General features: G+C 49.2%; 2 protein-coding genes across 3 annotated transcripts in view; both read right to left on the bottom strand.

Annotated features, from left to right (window-relative positions):
• LOC117962291 (protein unc-13 homolog A-like) overlaps positions 1-14,982 on the bottom strand; it is a 40,617-nt gene extending 25,635 nt beyond the window's left edge. The window contains exons 1-12 of the mRNA XM_059014071.1: positions 14,696-14,982; positions 8,839-8,868; positions 8,540-8,639; positions 6,601-6,718; positions 5,488-5,611; positions 5,290-5,360; positions 4,938-4,992; positions 4,500-4,529; positions 3,997-4,210; positions 2,683-2,802; positions 802-1,467; positions 585-678 (exon numbers count right to left, since the gene is read on the bottom strand). Of these exons, the coding sequence (XP_058870054.1) occupies positions 585-678; positions 802-1,467; positions 2,683-2,802; positions 3,997-4,210; positions 4,500-4,529; positions 4,938-4,992; positions 5,290-5,360; positions 5,488-5,611; positions 6,601-6,718; positions 8,540-8,639; positions 8,839-8,868; positions 14,696-14,717 (1,644 nt within the window). The 5' untranslated portion in view covers positions 14,718-14,982. The remainder of the gene's footprint in view (positions 1-584; positions 679-801; positions 1,468-2,682; positions 2,803-3,996; positions 4,211-4,499; positions 4,530-4,937; positions 4,993-5,289; positions 5,361-5,487; positions 5,612-6,600; positions 6,719-8,539; positions 8,640-8,838; positions 8,869-14,695) is intronic.
• A 3,560-nt stretch (positions 14,983-18,542) lies between these two features.
• On the bottom strand, positions 18,543-24,500 carry LOC117401333 (SWI/SNF-related matrix-associated actin-dependent regulator of chromatin subfamily E member 1-related). Of its 2 annotated transcripts, none has more exons than XM_059014181.1 (10): positions 24,362-24,500; positions 23,798-23,856; positions 23,472-23,583; positions 22,885-23,088; positions 22,588-22,708; positions 22,295-22,347; positions 21,937-22,012; positions 20,232-20,447; positions 19,889-20,021; positions 18,543-19,290 (listed from the first exon to the last, which is right to left on the bottom strand). In XM_059014181.1, the coding sequence occupies exons 2-10, from the start codon at positions 23,833-23,835 to the stop codon at positions 19,278-19,280; spliced, it is 966 nt and encodes a 321-aa protein (XP_058870164.1). In that variant the 5' UTR covers positions 23,836-23,856; positions 24,362-24,500; the 3' UTR covers positions 18,543-19,277. The 2 variants fall into 2 exon arrangements, with proteins under 2 accessions (XP_058870164.1, XP_058870165.1); XM_059014182.1 differs by having other exon boundaries at positions 23,798-23,934; positions 24,362-24,458.
• Positions 24,501-24,794: the final 294 nt, after the last annotated feature.

The following is a 24,794-nucleotide window of genomic DNA, read 5'->3' as shown; positions in this document are numbered from 1 at the left end:
GTGTGTAGGCGCTGTATCGCCTCTACTAACAAAGCGACTGTTGGGCCTGCAAGCTGACTGCATTCTCTGTCTCCCTGGATATCCTCACACCTGCTGCAATCTACACACAGCGATCCAAACTCTCACACCCACCTGTGTGTCTGCTCCAGTTTCGACCAATCAAAATCAGACAATATGAAAATCGCTATGGATACCGCGTAAAACTGAAATAAAAAAACAACAAAAAAGATGCACACAAAAAACGTGAAGCAAAATCAAAAACGTGAATATCAACAATGATAATTATAAAAAAAAAAAAAAAAAAATTATATAATAATGTGCAAACAGTTTGAAAACACAGAACAAACCAAAAAAAGTATAAAACTATATGAAGACAAGGTAGAAAGAACAGCACAAATAAACATGGAGTGTGAGTGCTTTTATAAGAACACTAAGTCTGTCTGTGTGTGTGTGTGTGTGTGTGTCCTTGTGACCATAGAGGTCCTCTGTGACTGTGTCTGTCTGTGTGTGTCTATCGCTGTGTGTGTGTGTTTCTCAGGTGTAATCTGTGCCACTGAGTCTGTGACCCTCTAAGCCCCTCGTACCTCCTGCAGCTGTATGCGGACCTTGTTAAAGACTCGCAGCCAGTTAGCTTTGGCTCTGGACATGGAGGCCTGGCTGTCATCACCCACTCCATAGCTGAGACAGGAGGAGAGAAGGACAAGGAAATGCAGTGTTTCAGTTATTTACACATTCATTTTTCCCCATCTATAAATTCAAAACACAACAGCAAGAACAGAGCCAGCACCCCGTGCCCCCTACCTGTCTGGCAGTCTCTCAGTCTCCTGCTCGTCAGTGTCCATGGCAGCGGAAGGGGAAGGGATGGGGGTCTCCTGCATGACGGGGGGGGCTTCAAAGGATGGCTGGGCAGTGACAGCAGGGGTAGGGGCAGGGGCCTGAGAGGGGGTTTGAGAGGGTGGCTGAGGGGGAATCTGAGAGGGGGGCTGGGGCTGCTGCTGCAGGGAGGGCTGTTTCTCCAGGGGGGGGCGAGCGGAGGTGGTGGTGGGGGTGGGCGGCTCGGCGGGAGGGAAGAGGGTCTGTTCTGGGGTCTGCTCTGCGGGGTACAGGTCCTCGTCCTCATACAGCTCCTCTTCGTCATACAGGTCGTCAGGCTCGTATATGGCGTCCTGCTCCTCCCCGTCTTCGCACAGACCTCCCTCCACCACCCCCATTCCCTCGCCCCCCTCTTTGGGGTACCCCCCGTCATCACTGTACTCGCCCAGCCCCTCCTCCTCGTCCTCGGGATCCCAGTCCGTAGACTCCTTGGCGTAGCTGACGGAGCTGTGGCAGGAGTGGTAGGAGTCCTCTCCCTCCAGGTCCTCCCCCAGCCCAGAGCCCCGCAGGCTCCCGTTCTCATAATCCTCACTGAGCTGGGAGCTGCCCCTGCTCAGCTCTGCGGAGGAGGCATAGCGGCTACTGCCTGTGGGGCTGAGAGGGAGAGAGAGCGAGCGAGAGAGAGCGAGAGAGAGAGAGAGAGAGAGAGAGAGAGAGAGAGAGAGAGTCAGATACTGGAGCAGAGCTGACACACACTCATCTGGGAGGTACCTCAACTCTACTGGCAAAGCGTCGAGACCACTCCCTGTGGGGCTGAGAGAGAAGGAAGACAAAGAAAGAAACAAACAAACAAAGCAAGAAAGAAAGAAATGGACTTCCAATCAATTAAACCGTAGTCTATAGTGGTACTTCCTTCCTTCCTTCCTTCCTTCCTTGCCCCCTCCCTCTCTCTCAACAGAAGTAGGTCATTAAGGGAGTAATTTGGAAGGTATAATATTTATCAACTGTAATGAATGAGGCTTTTGCAGGAGATAGCATGAGAGGGAGAGAGACACATAGACTCACACACGCATTTTCTGGTATTGATCTCGGGTCTAATTATCCAGGAGGGCTATCTGGTTATCAATAATGTATAAAAGAAAGAGAGGGAGCGTTGTTAGGCTGAGTGAAACCACACTGGCTGGGATATCTATCCACAGTCAGGGGAGAGCTCTGCTCATTACTGCCTTCAAACCAACAAAAACTCAAACTCAAACCCTGCAAGCCTGGCCCTTGTGCACAACTTCTAAAGAGAGTTTTGAAACTGGATCGTCAAATGCTCCACAGTTTCACATCCGCAGCAGGTAATCTTACACTATTAACAGTGCTGGAGATGCATGAAAAAACCAAAAAATAAAACGCACAGTGTGATGGTCAGGCTCAGGGAGGACCCTATTGCCTGTAACACAGGAAGGAAGGAAAACCCCTATTTAGGCACAAGCAAGATTTCTGAGGAACAGAATCCTTAGAATTTACTCAAACTAGCTAACTCAGAATGTTTAATAAAAATGATTCTTCCTGCAACTAAGCTGTTTCTTTGGCAGCTAGAAAACAATTAGAGAACAACTCACACACGTGTACCCATCCCCCCTTAAAATGTCTCCCAGCGGAACCTTCAGGTATTCACAGTAACCCAATAGAGATAGAGAGAGAGAGAGAGATTTATTAAAACAGTGAGAGAAGCGCGCATGCACACAGCTACCAGCTCAACTACAAGACAAGTCCACTGACACAGTACAGCAGTACAGTCTGGCGGAAGGCACAAGGCTAGCGAGGAGAGGAGAGGAGGAGGAGGAGGTGGAGGAGGAGGAGGAGGAGGCTGGGACCCACCTATCAGACAGGGACTGCCTACTGTCTAGCGAGTACTGGCGACTGGTCCGCCGGCTAGACCCCGAGACAGACTCCAGGTCGCTGCCGCCGTTGGTGGCAGAGTCTAAACTATCATAGCTTCTGCCAGGGAAGGGAGGAGAGGACCAACATCAGTACCCACAAGCCAGACAGACAGACAGACAGACAGACAGACAGTCATCAGTGCGCTCGCTTGCTCACTAACGTGCACTGCTGCAGCCATCTGGGAGGTGCAGAGCAATCCACTGAGTGGCACGGGTTCAATTAAAAAAGAAAAACAGCACATCAGGACCCCTGGCTAGTGGGGTCATGAGAATAAGCACAGTGTCTTGTGTAGTCATCGTCAGTAACCAGCGCTGTGTTGCTGTAGCTGCACTGGGGGTCTTCTAATACAGCGTAATGCTGCTGCCCCTAAATCTGGTAACCCTGAGGGGTGCAAATCATTTAGAAAATTGGTCCTAAACCCTGCCCTTTCCGCTGGATTGCTCGTTGTATGTCGTTAATAAAGTGTAAAAAAACCAAAAAAAAAATCTTCACCATATTAGTTTCTGAACTCCAGAATCCCACTTCCCTGGAGGGAGCTACGCTCTAGCATTGCTGTCTGCAGGTAAACAGGTAGAAAATCCATTCTCATCAAGCATGTGGTCAAGCAGATTCAGGGAGAGCCAGGTTTTCAACTATGTTTCAGAAAGAGCAGCTTGATTGTATTGGTCAGCACCTCGGCTGGTACGAAATCTGTTCTCTGGGTTTTACAGCATCTACGGATGCCAGGGCACGCAATGCAAAATGCAATTAAAAAAATAAAAAAAAACATTTCAGCATTGCCGAGGTGCTGGGGCTGTAACCGGTTCTGAATCATACATCACAAAGTTGCCTTCTCTGTGCCTTTCCTAGACACTGCTACCAGTAACACAAGCTGTTCACTTCCCTCAGAGGTCAGGGTTCGAAATATATGCTCTGGCTCTCGTGGGGGGTCAGGCAGCCAAATTCACACCAGATAACCCAATAGCTGTTCAACTCTATTTAAGTAAACTGACCCACTTACACTGTGTAAACCCTTAAGATTGTGATGGAATACATTTCAATATTTTTGAAATCACCATATATCCCATTAAAACACCAAAGATTTTTTAAACCCCAATTCTCAGGATTCCAGAGTCGTTTTTAATGTGTGGCTCTGGTGTCTCATGGGGACGCCCCTCGCCCACCCGGGCATATTTTCGAATGCTTCTCAGGATCGCACTGGGGAGCTCAACAGGCAAGCCAGGCTAGAGGACTCAGATTAGACGCGATTACCTCATCCCTCTCTGGTTGTCGGAGTAATCGAGTTCACAGCTGTACATAGAGTCAGTGTAGGAGTCCCGCGAGCCCTGCTGCTGGTGCCTCATGGGATACTGGTGGACAGAGGCGTTGGGCTGGGAGGTGGTGTAGTAAGGGGGCGGGATGCTGTTACTGGTCTCACTGCGGTAATCACTGTCCCGGTCGTCCACTGCGCTGTCTGGGTCATCATCTGCGAACACAAGAGGGAGTTAAGAGATGCTCCCTAACTGGCTGGGCCTCAGGGGACATTATCCAGCTTTGCAGAATCCAAGGCAAGCAGTAGACTAAGGTTTCGGAGTGCGTTTTTGTCAGTGTAACTAACTAATTTCCGTTGTGTGTTGCTTGGACTTTGCACAGAAATGTATTTTATAAAATCTGGGCACAACTAGTAGCCAGAAAGCTGCCCTGAAGTATAGTTTTACCAACCTGGTGTGGAATTTGTTATAAAAACAAGGTGACAAGTGAAGCAGGATACTTACTTTGCTGATCTCCCCATAGACTCCAGTTACCTGCATCACAAACAGAGCGAAGAACAGGAGGTTAACATTTGCATAAGAAATTAGATCATTACAAGTACAACACAGGCAGTCTTATTATCTAACCCAGCGTGTGTCTACTGGCCATAGCCGAGGTTACTGGGACTGTGTGAGTGAGGCTACTGGAACCTAGACGATGAAGCTGGGTTCGAATACCACAGTTTAGCCACTGCTTACTCTGTGTTATAATCGATACAGTAAATAAAGACACACATGTACAGTGTGGGAGGCTGGGAGACCAGGAGGTGCTGGGGGTTGTTTACTTCTCAAGGTCCAGGGATCCAATGTTGCACACCCCATATGAAAGGATAGAAGAAGCCTGGCGAAGCATGGCAATCAAACAGTGAGAGAGGGGGTGAGGGGGTTAGTTGAGATACTCACAGCATTGAGTCCCTGGCACTGGCAGCGGCCCCTCCTGCTCTGCCTGGTATGCATACTGCGAGAGAGCAGACACACAGACACACATAAGACACTGAGAGCAGACATAATACCCAACCTCGGTTTAAATATTTTCTCTCTCTCTCCGTTTCTCTCAACTCTTCATTCGGGCACTCCTCCCATCCCATATTAATCAGCTAAGTAAAGAACCCATTTAATCCTGTCTCAATCCATACATTAATTAATCAGTTATGGAGAAAGCCCGCTTTTGCTCTTAGTCTTTCTGCAGACCCAGAATGCTAGCCATGCCTAGACCTTCCCTCCCCCCTTCCCCACTTCCACGGCAGTGCCTTACATCCTGGTCTCTCATGGCATTCAGCTGCTCCAGTTTCTTGGCCCAATAGCGTGCCTCCTCCTCTGGGATATCTGGGAAAGACACAGGAAACAGGAAGAAGAGGCACAGCAGGAGGGGAGAAACAAACATCACTTCAGACACCAGACTAAGCTGCAAAAATGTTCGCCTAATAAAATGAATCAACCCCAACCCTCTTACCCAGGGGCAGTTCGAAGCGTGTGTCCAGCAGGACTCGGTGGAAGGTCGGGTCCTTCGTGCCGCAGATCTCGTTGTCCGTCATTATGACCTGCGAGTCGAGGGTCAGCCATTCCCCCGGCCCTTCCTACAAGCAGACAGAGAGAGAAAGTGAGAGACAGAGAGAGAGAGAGAGAGAGAGAGAGAGAGAGAGAGGTGCTTTCATTCACACAAAATACATGAAGTCATTCTCCATATCGAGCAGTGTGGAACAGGGTGACTTTGGGAGTGACCCCCAGCTGAATAATAAGTTATTGAATAAAATCAGACCACTTCCCCACCCTGCCCGCGTCAGCAGCTGAGTCATGCCTGAGTCTCGTCCAGCCTGGATTCACAGTGATCAGAGAGACTGGCAGCGAGCGCGATGATGACACACCACCTGGCAGCAGCATCCAACAGGACAGTCCTGCAGCCCGCCACACACTGCCATCCCTTAGAAATGTGTCCCACAAGCAAGGGGGCCGGGCGGGCAGGCAGGCAGGCAGGCAATGTTTAGGTTAAGTTTCAAAGTGGATGTGCTAGACATTTATAAGCTGTTGCTAAAAGCACAGCCATCAAATACTGAGACAAAAAAATACATTTGAAGAACAACAATAAAACACTGAATTGAACAAGCTGAACACTACGCTGACTTCAGTTTCCCAGCCAAAATAACACCCCTGCATTCACAGAAGAGAGAACGACTGCTTGTAATGCATGCCCACACTCATATTCCTCAAACTGGGGCTTGTGGTGACAAAGATATACAGTAGGGTACGTACAGACAGACATGCGTACAGACATGATTCACTGCAGGAATACCCTTTCTGAATTAGCAATCAAAATAAATAATTAATACATTTGTTAATCAAAGACTTGCCAGTATTAACTAGTTTTGAATGAATAATGACTGAAAGAGAGAGAGAGAGAGAGAGAGAGAGAGAGAGGGAGAGAGAGAGAGAGAGAGAGAGAGAGAGAGAGACTGTCAGTGTTGAAGAGTGAGTGGGAGTGAAATGGAGACAGCGAGACTGAAAGAGAAAGTGAGAGTATGAGAGGGTGAATAAGTGAGTGACGGAGGAGGAGTGAGAGCTGCAGTACCTCGTTGGACTGGCGGATGCTGTGAAGGGGGATCCACACAGTGCCCACCATGGTGTCCCAGATCAGCCCCTTGTTCCACACCTCCACTGTCAGACCCAGGTCCAACCGACTGATCTCACTGCACACAGGGGAGACAAATTTTTCATTTTTAAAAAACATAGTGAAAACATTATTTTGTCAGTAAGCTGCCCGTCCTATCATGTTTCAATATTTTTTCATTTTTAATGAAATTACCTCAAGTACTTTCTGGGAAACAGATCCTGAACACGGACCTGTTAAAGCTTTGGTTATCGCATGGCTTATGTTATAGCCATTATTACTGTGAGCCTGTCAAGACTCCTTCCTCCCCGTGTCACCTACCAGGCAGACAGCAGAAACTCGACCCTGCCTTCGGAACGAGCAAGAACAACTTTCAAGGGGAAAAGGGAGGTCAGAAACACACAGAGAGACGATTATAAAAAGAAAAGATAAAAAAAGAAATGGGCCGGGGAAACGCGAGACAGGGGCTGAGAGCTTTGCCCTTGTCAATAATGTGGGGCTGCAATTACACTCTCAGAGACTCCCAAATCAGTGAGCATCTTTATCATTATCATCTGCAGTGGATCTGGAAGTCTTGTAATATTCACACTGCAGATACAACAGGTGCACAGAACACTGGAACTCGGAGACATTCTATTCAAACACTGTTATCTTTTGAGGATTAAACTCGTTCAAACTTACACGTATTGAGAATTTGTGTTTTTTACGACGCTCCGCAACATTAATGCGTGCAAGACTGCATGTGAACAGGTCTGTGTAAATGGGAAATCAATCTGTATTGCTTATAGAGCGCCTTTCGTGAGAAAATCACCTCAAAGCACTTTACAGATAAACAATTAATAATATACCAAACAACTTAGAGAAACAGTAAAAGATAAGACGGCTGATAATATAATATAATAAGAGCATTGTTACACTGCACAACATATACAACTGACCCGCTGTGGCAAAGTGCCCCCCCTGTGTGTGTTATATGTTACGTGTTGTGTGTAAATGTTGGTGTATAGGCATTGGTACACGGGATATAAGCGGTCTGTGTTTCACGTGTGTGTAAATTGTATATTTGTATTTAGGCACGGGGATGGCACATCACATCACGTGCAAGTAAAAAGTAATATGTGAGCACGGGGAATTGCACTTTAATTAATTCACGTGCAGTTGTACCGAGATTCCAATTGAATGATTGACTAGCAATCGAATCTCGGTACAACTGCATAAAAGCTGCATGTTTTCACTCACTGGGGGTTGGTGTTCGGTGAGTGGAGAACGGGTTAGGAGACGGAGGGTATTATAAAGTAAAAGTAAAGTAAAATCGTAAAGATAAGTGTTTTCACTCACCGTGTTTGTTCGTCTGTCTTGCACCGTCTGTTTAGTGGTTAGTCGTTTTGTATGTCTGTTTATTTTGGCGCAAGTGCCGTGTCCTGTTTTTTGTGTTTTGTTACAAACGTTTATTTTCTGTCTGTTTATTCATTAAATGCTGAGCGAAAGCATTCGCTCAGCTCCACCAAACTCCACATCTCTCTGTCGTTTGTGTTCCTGTCTTCTGGTCTGACGTCACCCACTCAGCCATTCTTGTCACACCCGCATACACCTGAGAATGCTTAAAGGGTGAGGAATAATTCTCAAATGCTTAACCCTTTAAACTCTAAACCAGTAACGTCTCTCGTTTGTTACACCGATTAGTAATCTATGTCACACTAACGACCAGCCTGAGGTTTCTCCGACAGGCAATGTAATGTGATGAGATGTGACGGGTCTATCCTCAGACACAGCCGTGTGATCATTAAGAAGTCTCTCTGACATTCATGACTTGTCCAGTCTGAACGGTTCGCCGCCATTGCGGCACTCGAATTGAGCAGCGGAGAGACTAACACTCCACACTCACTCCCAGTACACTCACAACATGAAGTCCTGCTCCCAGCACGGCTGGCTCCCCCGCACAGCGATGGTCGTGCTCTTGACATTCTGCACCTTGAGAGTCACGTACGTGTTGAATTTCTCTGTAGAGGGAAAAACAGGAGCGTGCCAGTGAGCAAGGAAGGAAAAAAACAGGGAGGTAGACAGAGTGACAAAGAGAGGGTGAGAGGCAGGATAGGATCAGTAAACAAACAGAGGAAAACAGGAGCGTGCCAGTGAGGAAAAGAGAGAGGGAAGGGGAAAGGAATGAAAAGAGAGTGAGAGAGGAAGGGAGACACTCACCTTGGGGTCCATCCAGCTTGGCTTTCTTTACTGCAACACAAATAGAGAGGATGGGGGGTTGGGGGGGTTAGAAAGTGGACTGCAATCAGGATCTCACTACTGCACTAACTCTGTACTAACCCCCTATTGAAGTTTGTTGAACACAGTGTAACTCTGTACTAACCCCCTATTGAAGTTTGTTGAACACAGTGAATACAGTGGGAGGAAAATGGTTAGGGTTACAGGTTTTAGTGCAGATCATTATAATCACCCCCTAGCTGCAACTAATTAATTTACGTTTCTTGTTAGTGTTTCTACTGAGTCCCTCCTGGTTGAGATATTGATGGATCCCAGACCAGGCGTCTATGGGGGCCGCCCCGCCACCGCAGAGTGCAAAATCGCACTCATCTCCTCCTAACAAAGTCTTTGATGGTACTCCCGATAGCACTCCATACATTATTAATGCCTGGCCCTGCTGACAAACCCTGCAGATTCATATTCAACCTCTGAATTAATCCCCTCAGATGCCTCTAATCTACTGAATCTGTAGAGCAGTCCTGACTGCGAAAAAATAAAGAAGAGGTGCCTCTGCAAGGACCCCTCGGACACGGGTTCGTCTGCAAGTCAATCTGATTAAACAGCTGTTACTGGTACAACAAGCCTAATGTTACCATATATCCACAATAAGAAAATGAGCACTGGCTAGTACATCCGTTAGGTCTCACTCCCTCCCTCCTTCTCTCCCACCCACTCTCTTTCTCAAACTCTATTCTCTCTCGCTCTCTTTCTCTCTCCTCCAGATGGTTTCCTCGCAAGTGCTCAGACCCTCCATCTCGCTCTATTAATCTCTGCAGTCATTGAAGCGAACGCAGAACCGTCCACACTCCGGCTGCTAAAAATAACTGAGAGTGTGTGAGAGAGAGAGAGAGAGAGAGAGACATTGCATTGCAGCCCAGACCCCAATACAAAACTCAACCTCGACAAACTGGTATTCACACACCTTTACAACAACCAGAGGAAAATATATTCGGATGCACATTTTTTTTTAATTCTGAATTTCCGTACTGACCTCAGGAAAGCGCTTATAAAACTATATATAGCAAAATATAGTGAGCAGTGCAGAACTGTCCTAATGATATATTCTGGAGTGGATTTATAAAACTCTAGGGACTACACTTTTCATAACCATTACTTTCTGCCTGCTTTCATTATTCATAGTCTTGACAAACTGCACAAAAGTTAATATGATCAAAAAGCTTAATAGTCCGAGTACATAGTCTGTAATTACCACTGAGCTCAGGCACGCTTTTAAATTTATTGCTCCTAGCTGAAATATGCGATTGACTTAAAAAAAAAAAAAACTCTACAATATTGAAACAAACCCAAATGCTCCGGCCACTAAAAACCTGCTGCTGTAATCCGTCGATACAGGGCGTTTTTTCCATGTCGCTCAATGAAGACGGTATTGCATTAATCAAAGCAAAGACCTGCTGCTTAATAATAATAGATCAAAATACTAATAAAAGCAATTTATCAATCGGCAACTCACCGGCCGTACAACTTGCCCTGCGACGTCGTGTTACCTGCTCGGCCGCGGTGTGTGTACTTAAAAATAGGGGCCAAGTGTACACATTCAAAATATATACAAGCATATATACAACATTAGGACAAGGTCTAGAAAGAAAGAAAGAAAGAAAGAAAGAAAGAAAGAAAGAAAGAAAGAAAAGCGAGGTTTTAATCAGGACAAGGCCTTTACCTGAGCTGAGGTAAGAGAAGAAAAAACAAAAGTAACAAACAAAATGAAGGTAATACCAGATTAGAACATCAGAAATGTACACTTTAAATGATCAAAAAGGTACATTTTGGAAACAAATAAATACATCGAGATATGAAAAAGTAGACGGAATAAAAAAAAAAAAAAAAGGACAGACAGAGAGACGGAGGGACGGGTGAGGGCTCGAGCAGAGTTCGTTTTCTGTCAGTCAGTATGTTCTTGAGGCTGGCACGCGGCGGGTTCATTCAAAAAAAATTTCTCGAGCTGCTCCCTGAGCAGGAGACGGGCTCGCGCCGCCAGCTGCACACTCTCACACACACACGCACACGCACACACACACACACAGAGCACCGCTATTTATCAATAAATAATACACACACATCGATAAATAAAAAATAAAAGGCTTTGAAGTTTTCACCGTCTCCTAGCTATTCAGCATCATAACTCGAGCCGTTTTTAAAAATGATTCTTTCTAGATATATGTTGTATTGTTGTTTTAGGTTTTGTTTTTTTGTTTGTTTGTTTCACTGTCTTGCAGTAAATGTACATGCATGTTTGATATCGCTTAACAAACAAACGTAACATGCAGACAAAGGGTGTGTACAATGCACAGCTGCGTGCGCTACTGCATTCACGAACACCAGGCTGCCCCACACACGCGTTTATATGCGATGTGTTTCCTTTTATTTCAAGTCATTCTTACATCAACATAAAGGTGTCGCGCCCTCCTCACAGTTATTAAAGACAGTGGTCCTGACTGATCAACTGCAATTCAGTTCTGAGATAGCGGCACAGATGCGTTGCAGAAGCATGGCAGTGACGTCACGGCACGGCGCAACGAGGCGTTGCAGAGACCATGACCATGCTTACAAACAATTACTGTTTTCATTAAAACCCCATTATTAAACAATGCGCGCAGTCCTGAAATTGTGATATTATAATGCCAGGCTGCTGCATCACGCTGCCAATTCCTTTAATGCCGTGCAGCGCCTCCCATATTAACACAACCCCGCAATTATACAATAGAATCCGGTAGAAGCGGCCGGGGTTTCCTTGGGAACGCCCATCATTGAAATGCTGTGCGTTTTTATTTCTATTTCCAGTAGGCTACACATTTTGTTTCATATTTTCTTGAGTGATGACGGTCGAGGAGGTTCTCCCGAGCATTGCTCTAACAAATATCGCAGGCAGAGAATGGCAATTTGCATATGAATGACTGCTACTCTGAGAGAGAGAGAGAGAGAGAGAGAGAGAGAGAGAGAGAGAGAGAGAGAGAGAGAGAGAGAGAGAGAGAGAGAGTGTGTGTGTGAAAGGTCTTGCTCGTTCTTTGTGAATGAAAGCAGGGACGCGCCTTTGCTGTTCGATTCAGAATACCGACATCGCTCTCCATTCTAGAATTCAGATTGTGCGTGCGCACTCAAACTGGGCACTGCTGAACACAGACATGAACGCAGAGGCAACACTCCCTGATACCCGCCCAGACACACACACACACACGCACACACACACACACACACCGCACACACACACACACACACACACACACACCGCACACACACACACACACACACACACACACACCGCACACACACACACTCACACACACACGCACACACTGACACACACACACGCACACACACACACACACACACACACACGCACACACACACACACACACACACACACACACACACACGCACACGCACACGCACACACACACACACACCGCACACACACACACACACACACACACACACACCGCACACACACACACTCACACACACACGCACACACTGACACACACACACACACACACACACACCGCACACACACACACACACACACACACACACACACACACACACACACACGCACACACACACACACACACACACACACGCACACACGCACACACACACACACAAGCTTTAATAAAACCCTCCCTCCATTATTCCCTCATATCCACGCCTGTAGCAAGCAAACACGCACACCTAATCCTTTGCACACCCACGCACTGCGGCCCGGACTCCCTGCCACACAGATGTTTGAGAATAACACATAAACACAAGTGCAATTAGTGCTTCCACTGGGAATGCATTTCAGTATTATTATTTTTTTTTTTTTTTTACACACTCACAATCCTCCTCGTGTATAAAGCGCCATTGCTTGGTCAACACCCTTGTTTTCTCTCGTCTTTGCCATGCCCCTCCCCCCGGAATTCACAGAAACAGCTCTTCGGTGCGAGAGCCGGCGAGCCCCGAGGCGCGTCAGGCTCCTCTCGTTACTAAAAAGCACCTGATTCTAAATATAGGAAGCAGAAGATTTTGAAGCGAGAAGCAGAACAGCAGCGAAATCAATCAGTGGAAATCAATGCTCGGGCAGCGGCATCATCACTTTCCTTCTGTCAGTGCCTTGTTAATAATAATAATAATAATAATAATAATAATAATAATAATAATAATAATAATAATAATAATAATAACGCGATATTCTAGTTTAGTGGGCGTGTTATTGTGTTATAAAGCACCTGCCGTGTCGGGGTGTATATAGTCGACAGGACCCGTGTCTTGGCTACACCACGGTAAGGTAGCGGTGATGGACCGCCACAGAATAATGCAATTCACAGATTCGCATACGAGGTGTACCACCGGCACAACATGTGGAGTTTGTAGAATATATTATAGAATTGAAGCCCCGAGGACGGAGAGACCCCCCCACCCCTCTCCTCTCCACCCCACCCCTTTCCTCCTCTCCTCCTCTCCTCTCCTCTCCACCCCACCCCTCTCCTCCCCACCCCTGTCCTCCTCTCTCCTCTCCTCTCCCCTCCTCATCTCCTCCCCACCCCTGTCCTCCTCTCCCCTGTCCTCCTCTCCACCCCACCCCTGTCCTCCTCTCCCCTCTCCCCTCCTCTCCTCCCCACCCGTCCTCCTCTCCCCTCTCCCCTCCTCCCCACCCCTGTCCTCCTCTCCCCTCTCCCCTCCCCTCCTCCCCACCCCTGTCCTCCTCTCCCCTCTCCTCCTCTCCCCTCTCCACCCCACCCCTGTCCTCCTCTCCCCTCTCCACCCCACCCCTGTTCTCCTCTCCCCTCTCCCCTCCTCTCCTCTCCACCCCTGTCCTCCTCTCCCCTCTCCTCCTCCTCTCCCCTCTCCTCCTCTCCTCCTCCCCCTCTCCTCTCCTCCTCTCCTCCTCTCTCCTCTCCTCCTCTCCTCTCCCCTCTCCTCCTCCTCTCCTCCTCTCCTCTCCTCTCCACCCCTGTCCTCCTCCCCTCTCCTCCTCTCCTCTCCCCTCCCCTCTCCCCTCCTCTCCTCTCCACCCCTGTCCTCCTCCCCTCTCCTCCCCTCCTCTCCCCTCTCCCCTCTCCTCCTCTCCTCCTCTTCCCTCCTCTCCTCTCCCCTCTCCTCCTCTACTCCTCTTCCCTCCTCCCCTCCTCTCCCCTCTCCTCCTCTCCTCCTCCTCCTCCTCTCCTCCCCCGTGTTTCCTCGCTAGTAAGCCGTCAGCAGGACTCCTCTTGTGATTTATACACGGCTCTTGTTTTTCTGTTTGTTTCCTCCTGTTTATTTCACGCGCCAGCATTTTAGTTTCAGCTGAATGTTTTTCGCAGAGTTTTTTTTTCCCCGTGTTTTTACTCGCCCTATAAAATCAGATACAACCATAATAACCATAATAATCAATAATCATAACCCTAATAGTCATAAGCGCATCCTCGTCTGAACCCACCCCACCACGGCAGATCGCTGGAGCCGCATCCTCTTTCATCCTCTCTGATTTACAGCGTTCCTCTCTTTCGATGCACATTTCAAAGCAGCTCTGGAGGCAGGCGTCGCCCGCTCCTCTCTCTCCGGATCCCCGTGACAGTGACGGGTTACAATCCCGCGATGCTGCCGTGTAGGATTTCTGTGTACGAGTCCGCCGAGCAGCAGCGAATGCACCCGCACACCACTTTAACAGCAGCTTTCAAAAACACCGTGTCAGAAACAAACACAAACCACAATTCAAAACAGCCAGCGCATGTAACGCGCCTCCCTGCCTGCCTGCCTGCCTCCCTGCCTGCTTCCCTGCCTCCCTGCCTCACTCCACAAACCCCACGGTAGTTTTTCTGCTTACCGCCGACGCAGAGCAGGGACATGGCTGGCTCTCTTGGCGTCTGTATCCCGGGACTCTCCGCCGCGCTGGTTCTTCTCTTTGGCGATGCTGTGCGTGTGTTTGAATGGATTATAATTTCTAATCGCGTTTCGGTGGCGTGGTGCGAGGTGGCACGCCGTGGCTGCTCCTGCAGGTACACTCGCTCCCTCGGCTCGGCTCGGCTCGGCTCCGCTCGGCTCAGCTCGCCTCCCTTCAACACACAGCCATTTTGTTTCAGCACCAGCCGTCGAGGACAGCTCCTGACGTCACGCCGCGCTGATGAGAGGCAGGAGACCTGGACTGAAGACACCTGACTGCCTGGAACACGGGGAGGGGGTTCTTAAAGGCACAGCGCGTCTGTTCATGCGCAGACCGGTCCAACCCTTTTGGCTAAAACATAACGGATGGATTCGCCCCCGATTAGAGGTTGAATTGCTTCCGTTATGACAGGGTATGGATGCAACACGCATCTGGGCTACAACGCCCACCCCCCTCGCTGCGCACATCTGTTATCTAAGAAAGAATTACAGAGAGTTTCGTTTTGAAGACATTTTTACAGCAGATTTGTATTTTTTAAAGTATTGTTATCTTGCATATCCACTGAACGCGAGCGGTTCTGTTTTGGAACCCGGCGAGCACTTTGTAGAACGAGATGAAAGTTCCATCGAAGCCCCAAGGTTCCAGACAGAACGCTTTGCATCCCACCGCGTTTCTTACCATCGTACATGGGGCTCGCTTGATAAGCCCTCGTATCATCGTGGTAAACCATGCACGGCTCGTTTCTGGGTTTGAACTGCTTTACAGCATCAGGGAATCCCCCCCCCCCCCCCCCCCCCCAACCCCCCCCCCCCGTGCGGGTGAACCCCTGTTTTTTTTTGAGGAATGCACGGTTTGATGTGACGGCCGCTGGAGGCAGCTCTGCCGCGGTTCAGCGGTGACTCACCCCCGCTCATCAATCTCCCCGCTCCGGACTCGCCGGTGAGGGTTTCCGCGAATCCGATTAGTATGTATCTCAGGAGCGCACTGCCTGGCAATCCTGCGAGTTCCGCTCAGTGAGTCAGGCCGTGCTGGAGGTGAGGACAGCGGCTCCTCCATACTGACGGGACCGCGTTCAAGCGACCCCCAAACACAACCAACACCCAGCCAAAAACACTCAGACACGCCTTTATTAACATCCAAACACACCCAACACCCAGCCAAAAACACTCAGACACGCCTTTAACATCCAAACACACCCAACACCCAGCCAAAAACACTCAGACACGCCTTTATTAACATCCAAACACACCCGACACCCAGCCAAAAACACTCAGACACGCCTTTATTAACATCCAAACACACCCAACACCCAGCCAAAAACACTCAGACACGCCTTTATTAACATCCAAACACACCCAACACCCAGCCAAAAACACTCAGACACGCCTTTATTATCATCCAAACACACCCAACACCCAGCCAAAAACACTCAGACACGCCTTTATTATCATCCAAACACACCCAACACCCAGCCAAAAACACTCAGACACGCCTTTAACATCCAAACACACCCAACACCCAGCCAAAAACACTCAGACACGCCTTTAACATCCAAACACACCCAACACCCAGCCAAAAACACTCAGACACGCCTTTATTAACATCCAAACACACCCAACACCCAGCCAAAAACACTCAGACACGCCTTTATTAACATCCAAACACACCCGACACCCAGCCAAAAACACTCAGACACGCCTTTATTAACATCCAAACACACCCAACACCCAGCCAAAAACACTCAGACACGCCTTTATTAACATCCAAACACACCCGACACCCAGCCAAAAACACTCAGACACGCCTTTATTAACATCCAAACACACCCAACACCCAGCCAAAAACACTCAGACACGCCTTTATTAACATCCAAACACACCCAACACCCAGCCAAAAACACTCAGACACGCCTTTAACATCCAAACACACCCAACACCCAGCCAAAAACACTCAGACACGCCTTTATTAACATCCAAACACACCCAACACCCAGCCAAAAACACTCAGACACGCCTTTATTAACATCCAAACACACCCGACACCCAGCCAAAAACACTCAGACACGCCTTTATTAACATCCAAACACACCCAACACCCAGCCAAAAACACTCAGACACGCCTTTATTATCATCCAAACACACCCGACACCCAGCCAAAAACACTCAGACACGCCTTTAACATCCAAACACACCCAACACCCAGCCAAAAACACTCAGACACGCCTTTATTAACATCCAAACACACCCAACACCCAGCCAAAAACACTCAGACACGCCTTTATTAACATCCAAACACACCCAACACCCAGCCAAAAACACTCAGACACGCCTTTATTAACATCCAAACACACCCAACACCCAGCCAAAAACACTCAGACACGCCTTTATTAACATCCAAACACACCCAACACCCAGCCAAAAACACTCAGACACGCCTTTATTAACATCCAAACACACCCAACACCCAGCCAAAAACACTCAGACACGCCTTTATTAACATCCAAACACACCCAACACCCAGCCAAAAACACTCAGACACGCCTTTATTAACATCCAAACACACCCAACACCCAGCCAAAAACACTCAGACACGCCTTTATTAACATCCAAACACACCCAACACCCAGCCAAAAACACTCAGACACGCCTTTATTAACATCCAAACACACCCAACACCCAGCCAAAAACACTCAGACACGCCTTTATTAACATCCAAACACACCCAACACCCAGCCAAAAACACTCAGACACGCCTTTATTAACATCCAAACACACCCAACACCCAGCCAAAAACACTCAGACACGCCTTTATTAACATCCAAACACACCCGACACCCAGCCAAAAACACTCAGACACGCCTTTATTATCATCCAAACACACCCAACACCCAGCCAAAAACACTCAGACACGCCTTTAACATCCAAACACACCCAACACCCAGCCAAAAACACTCAGACACGCCTTTAACATCCAAACACACCCAACACCCAGCCAAAAACACTCAGACACGCCTTTAACATCCAAACACACCCAACACCCAGCCAAAAACACTCAGACACGCCTTTATTAACATCCAAACACACCCAACACCCAGCCAAAAACACTCAGACACGCCTTTATTAACATCCAAACACACCCAACACCCAGCCAAAAACACTCAGACACGCCTTTATTAACATCCAAACACACCCGACACCCAGCCAAAAACACTCAGACACGCCTTTATTATCATCCAAACACACCCAACACCCAGCCAAAAACACTCAGACACGCCTTTAACATCCAAACACACCCAACACCCAGCCAAAAACACTCAGACACGCCTTTATTATCAACCTTCCTTAAATGCGCTTTACTTGCTCTTATCTGCCCCCTATTTTACTGCGTTTAATCCTGTACTTCAGAGTACTGTAATCTGCCAAGTGTTTAATCTGTAGTATTTTGTATTTAATCATATCCTGATGTAACTATCACTGACACTGTTATCTGCTGTATTATTGAATTGTATTTTGTCACACTTGTACTTGTTTGAACCAAAGTCATTGTATTTATCTTGCTCTTATTGTATTACTTGTGCTGTGATTCTTGAAATGTATTTGCTTACGATTGTAAGTCGCCCTGGATAAGGGTGTCTGCTAAGAAATTATTAATAATAATAATAATAATAATAATAATAATAATTATTAACATCCAAACACAACCAACACCCAGCCAAAAACACTTAGACACGCCTTTATTAACATCCAAATACCAAATACACTGGCTTGATTATAACGATGAAATAAAACTATTATTTGTACCTGTTTGATTGCTCTGTTGTGTGTGTGTGTGTGGTTGTGTATCTGTTTGATTGCTCTGTTGTGTGTGTGTGTGTGGTTGTGTATCTGTTTGATTGCTCTGTTGTGTGTGTGTGTGTGGTTGTGTATCTGTTTGATTGCTCTATTGTGTATCTGTTTGATTGCTCTGTTGTGTGTGTGTGTGTGTGTGCGTGTGGTTGTGTAGTTGCTCAGTAACACTCTTTCAGAGGGCAGACCCGTGTGTTCAAATACAGAGTCACACGACTCCACAACATTATGAGCCCTGACAATCCGAAACACATTTCACCATCTGAGAGTTTCTCTATGCTAATAAGGCTTTCATTACTCAACCTAAGAAAACCACTTCTGAGACCCAAAACACACATCATATATATATTTCAGAGAGCAATGCATACAGAAAAACAGAACAGTAATAATAATTATACACACACACATTATATATATATATATATATAGCACCCACAGTTACAACAGTTTTTATTCCTAGTCCCTGTGCCTGACTCTAAACGACATGATTGAAATAGATATCTGAAGCTTTAACTTAAGCCAAGCCGAGGCTTTGAAATGCTTTTCATACACCTCGTATTCACAGTGTCCTGCTGCTCTGACTGGGGGGTCCGTGACGGAGCGCTCTGGGGGGGGGGGGGGGGGGGCAGTGATCGGGGGTGATGTGTCTGTGAGGAGGAGGGGGGGGGGTAGTGTGCAGCTCACAGGTTCTCACTGGAGAGAGAGAGAGAGAGAGAGAGAGAGAGAGAGAGAGAGAGAGAGAGAGAGAGAGAGAGAGAGAGAGAGAGAATGTTAAGTGTAAAACATGAAATGTTTTGCTGGCAAGACATTTCCACTAATTTTGATTTTATTACACAAATTTGTAAAATATACATGATGGTTTTAACAGTAAGTGCACACACTGTGCAATAAACACATCAATCCGTCACTCAACTTAACAATCACTCACAACAGAAGATTGCTCCTGGAGAGCTGCTGTCCTGCGCAAAGTGGGGAAAGGGCGCCACCTTGTGTTTAATAAGCAAAACTGAAGCTTTATTCCAGCCCGCACTCTCAGCTCCTCAGCTTCCAAGGCCCCCTTGTGCCAGTGCTGTGCTACTGCAGCCCTCAGGGCCCTCTGCTGGCAACCCCACAGAACAGCACCTTGGACTTCTCTCAATAAATCCCCACACAGCCCTGTAAATAACACCCTCATCTCCCTCACTGCTTCCTAACCAGCTCCTGCAACCAGCACAGCAACGCAAGCCGGTAGAGCAACCCTCTGTCAGGGTGAGAGGAGAGCGAGGGGAGGGGAGCCTGCATGCAGGGTTACCTGTCCAGGTGGCTGATGATGTCCTTTATCTTGGTGACGAGTCTCTTGTACTCCAGTGGGCTGCTTTCGATGACGCTGATGAGGCGGGTCATGTAGGAGTCCAGCGTGCCGGGGGTGGGGGTCTCGCCGGAACCTGGCGGGGGGGGCAGTGTGAGGTCATCATCAGCATGACACACAGACACGTAATTTTACTATTGTGAAACAAACAGATGCTTTGACACAATCAGAGAGAGAGAAAGAGAGATACACACATCCACTCCCACACACACACAAAGTCAGACACAGACAGAGAGAAATACACACCCACCCGCCCACACACCCCCACACACACACACACCGGTACCTGGCAGGGGCACCCCCGAGAGGCTGCTGCTCAGGGCCTGTCGAATGGCTCCCAGGTGTTTCTGCAGCACCTGCGTTTCCCGCTCGTCCTGCGCCAGCTCCGCCTCCAGCCTCTCTTTGGCGCTGTGCATGTCCTCGATGTGCTTCTGCAGCACGGAGTTCTGCTCCTCAAACTCCACATTCGCCTTGCGCAGCCTGCGGAGCTCCGACTCGCGAGCTACAGAGAGGATCAAACAGAGAGAGAGACGGGGTTACAGCCTGCGGAGCTCCGACTCGCGAGCTACAGAGAGGATCAAACAGAGAGAGAGACGGGGTTACAGCCTGCGGAGCTCCGACTCGAGAGCCACAGAGAGGATCAAACAGAGAGAGAGACGGGGTTACAGCCTGCGAAGCTCCGACTCGCGAGCTACAGAGAGGATCAAACAGAGAGAGAGACGGGGTTACAGCCTGCGGAGCTCCGACTCGAGAGCCACAGAGAGGATCAAACAGAGAGAGAGACGAGGTTACAGCCTGCGAAGCTCCGACTCGCGAGCTACAGAGAGGATCAAACAGAGAGAGAGACGGGGTCACAGCCTGTGGAGCTCCGACTCGAGAGCCACAGAGAGGATCAAACAGAGAGAGAGACGGGGTCACAGCCTGCGGAGCTCCGACTCGAGAGCCACAGAGAGGATCAAACAGAGAGAGAGACGGGGTCACAGCCTGCGGAGCTCCGACTCGAGAGCCACAGAGAGGATCAAACAGAGAGAGAGACGGGGTTACAGCCTGCGGAGCTCCGACTCGAGAGCCACAGAGAGGATCAAACAGAGAGAGAGAGACGGGGTTACAGCCTGTGGAGCTCTGACTCGAGAGCCACAGAGAGGATCAAACAGAGAGAGACGGGGTCACAGCCTGTGGAGCTCCGACTCGAGAGCCACAGAGAGGATCAAACAGAGAGAGAGACGGGGTCACAGCCTGTGGAGCTCCGACTCGAGAGCCACAGAGAGGATCAAACAGAGAGAGAGACGGGGTTACAGCCTGTGGAGCTCCGACTCGAGAGCCACAGAGAGGATCAAACAGAGAGAGAGACGAGGTTACAGCCTGTGAAGCTCCGACTCGCGAGCTACAGAGAGGATCAAACAGAGAGAGAGACGAGGTTACAGCCTGCGGAGCTCCGACTCGAGAGCCACAGAGAGGATCAAACAGAGAGAGAGACGGGGTCACAGCCTGTGGAGCTCCGACTCGAGAGCCACAGAGAGGATCAAACAGAGAGAGAGACGGGGTCACAGCCTGCGGAGCTCCGACTCGAGAGCCACAGAGAGGATCAAACAGAGAGAGAGACGGGGTTACAGCCTGCGGAGCTCCGACTCGAGAGCCACAGAGAGGATCAAACAGAGAGAGAGAGACGGGGTTACAGCCTGTGGAGCTCTGACTCGAGAGCCACAGAGAGGATCAAACAGAGAGAGACGGGGTCACAGCCTGTGGAGCTCCGACTCGAGAGCCACAGAGAGGATCAAACAGAGAGAGAGACGGGGTTACAGCCTGCAGAGCGAGCTCCGACTCGAGAGCCACAGAGAGGATCAAACAGAGAGAGAGAGACGGGGTTACAGCCTGCGAAGCTCCGACTCGAGAGCCACAGAGAGGATCAAACAGAGAGAGAGACGGGGTTACAGCCTGGGGGGGGGGGGTCCTGCTGTCAGTCTGGATCCGGGTTCTGGGTTCAGCCTCACCTTTGTTCTGGTCCAGGAACTCCTCGGTGAAGATGGGAACATCGAACTTCGAGAAGCGGTCCGACAGGTCACAACTCTGGAAGAGAAGAGAAGAGAGGAGGAATTCACTGACCTGTTCAATCACTTCTGTAACAATCTTTACTCCCTCCCTCCCACCCCCCCTGGCTTCACTCCCTCCCTCCCTCCCTCGCTTCACTCCCTCCCTCCCTCCCTCCCCCCCTGGCTTCACTCCCTCCCTCCCACCCCCCCGGCTTCACTCCCTCACTCCCTCCCTCCCTCCCACCGACCCCCCTGGCTTCACTCCCTCCCTCCCTCCCTCCCACCCCCACGGCTTCACTCCCTCCCTCCTCCTCCTCACCTTCATCCCCAGCCCGGTTCCAGCAGCGTTGATGATCACAGAGGGTGGCTCTTCTGGAAATGCAAAAGCAAAATAAATAAACTGTGCTGGGGGTAGTGGAGGGGGGAGGGGACAGGGAGCAGGGGGGAGGGGTAGTGGAGGGGGGAGGGGACAGGGAGCAGGGGGTAGGGGTAGTGGAGGGGACAGGGGACAGGGAGCAGGGGGTAGGGGTAGTGGAGGGGGCAGGGGTAGTGCAGGGAGCAGGGGTAGTGCAGGGGGCAGGGGTAGTGCAGGGGGGAGGGTGCCAGGCTCACCTTTCTTGATCTTCTTGTCCTGGATCTGGTCGCTGCTCAGACGGAAGGCCTCGCTCTGCTGGTACTCCTTCAGCTCCTTCATGTACTGCTGCTTCTCCTTCTCAGCCTCGTCCAGGAATCGCTGCGCAGAGACCCCGGCACACGCGGGGTTAATGCAGAGACACAGAGACGCAGGCACTCACCCCCCTCTCACCCCCCTCTCCCCTCTCCTCTCCTCTCCCCCCTCTCCCCTCACCCCTCACCCCCTCACCCCTCACCCCTCACCTCTCACCTCTCCCCTCACCCCTCTCCCCTCACCTGCTTGTCCGACACGCCCAGTCGGCTCCACTCGGCCCCCAGTCTCTTGGTGATCTCTGGGAAGGGCAGCTCGGGGTGCTGGCTGCGGATCTGCTCCCTCCTCTCATTCAGGAAGCGCACGTACCCCGTCACCGGAGCCTTCGGCCCGTTCGGCAAAACCTTCTTCCTCTTCTTCCCCTTCGGCCAGCCGCGCTTCTTCACTGGCTGCGGGGAGACGTGTGAACAGGCTGAGCGTCATGACGATACACCCCCAAAAAACAGCTCTTAGATACTATAGAAATGAGGGAGAGCGAGAGAGACCGAGAGCAAGAGAGAGAGTAAGCGTGATAGTGTGAAAGTGAGAGAGCGGAGTCACAGAGAGCGAGAGACAGAGAGAGTGACAGAGAGAAAGAGAGAGAGAGAGCGAGAGTGACAGAGAGAGAGAGAGAGAGCCAGAGACAGAGAGTGACAGACAGAGAGAGACAGAGAGAGAGCGAGAGAGAGAGCGACAGACAGAGAGAGAGAGAGAGAGTGACAGTGAGAGAGAGAGAGAGTCACAGTGTTTGAGTGACAGTGAGAGAGTCACAGAGAGAGCGAGCTGTACTGACCTCCTCCGCACTCCCCCCTGCTCTCTCTCCAGGCGGTGGCCCTCGGGGAGGCCCCTCTTTCTGCTCCAGCTTCACTCCCCCGTTCAGAGCCTGGCTCCGCGCAGGCAGGGCCCTGCAACACAGCGTGAGGTGTCTCTCTGCTATAGCACAGCGCTGCCACTAACTCAGCTACACAATGAAGCTCTCGCTTTTGCACCGGGGTCGAGAGAGACCACAGGCGACCTAATAAAAGAAACTCCTTGTGCAGAACCAAACATGACCCTGTGACGTGCACAACACCTCAAACAAGCTCTGAAATAAACCCCAGAACTGCTCGTCATACTCACGCGGGGCCCGCATTGTGGTGCTTAGTGTTCTGTGACATCACTGCACGGCGGCCGAGTCCCTGTGCAGAAAAACGACGTCACATTCCGACACGCAGCAGACACGGGTGCAGCATTAATCAATACTCGCACAGAACCAACTGAATACAACCAATCACAAAAAAAAGGGGGTTCCGCTAGTAATGTACGGGATCGTCTTCAATTTCGTCAGTCGAAACGTCTGCATTTATGAAGATTTTTTTTTTTTTTTGTGTATATATTTCAAATAATAATAATAATACTAATAAAAGTTTTTTCTAACATGCTTAAACGTTATGTCAGTTTTAACAGGCTGGTTTTGTGCAGTGTGTATTGCGTAGCGCCGCACCTCAACACAGAGTCTTTATTACACTGTAACATCAATTAGCAACCGGACTGCTTTTTTGTTGTTTTGTTTTTAACCGTAAAATAATTCGCATTTTGCGCGGTTTACATCGTGAACGCACGACAGGTCAATTAGCACCGCACTCGGTGCACGGAACACGTTTAATTAAACGTTATTAAACAAAGACTTTGGTGTTTAATTACCTCTTGAAGAAATTCGCCTCTTCGATCAAGCCTCTGCTCTCAACCACCCTTGAGTGAAACTGGGTTAGACTGTCTCCGGTCGCTGATTGGCTCCTGTAGGCATTGGCACGTTCTGAATGGTCCGTTCCTTCCCAATTAAAAAACCGGTGCGTAAAAACCACGCTGTTTCCTGTGATGTGATTGGTTGGCTGTAGAAAAAAAAAAACCCACACGCTCCTCTGACCTATCAAGAAGCTGGCGTTCAGTTTCAGGTTTTCAAGGGGGAGAGTTTTAACCAATCGGCTCTTCGGGAATGGTTTCTGTGTGCCGGGGTTTATCAGCACCCCGTCCCAATGTTTAAAATGTTATGTCTGACCCAGGTGCGCGCCCTCCCACCCACTCTCCCAAATGTGTTTAACGAGTGCACTGCAGCATAAATGACATGTAACACAAT

Source organism: Acipenser ruthenus, chromosome 47 (assembly GCF_902713425.1).
Source record: "Acipenser ruthenus chromosome 47, fAciRut3.2 maternal haplotype, whole genome shotgun sequence".
Taxonomy (NCBI): Eukaryota; Metazoa; Chordata; class Actinopteri; order Acipenseriformes; family Acipenseridae; genus Acipenser; species Acipenser ruthenus.
This window is presented reverse-complemented; position numbering and strand designations above follow the sequence as displayed.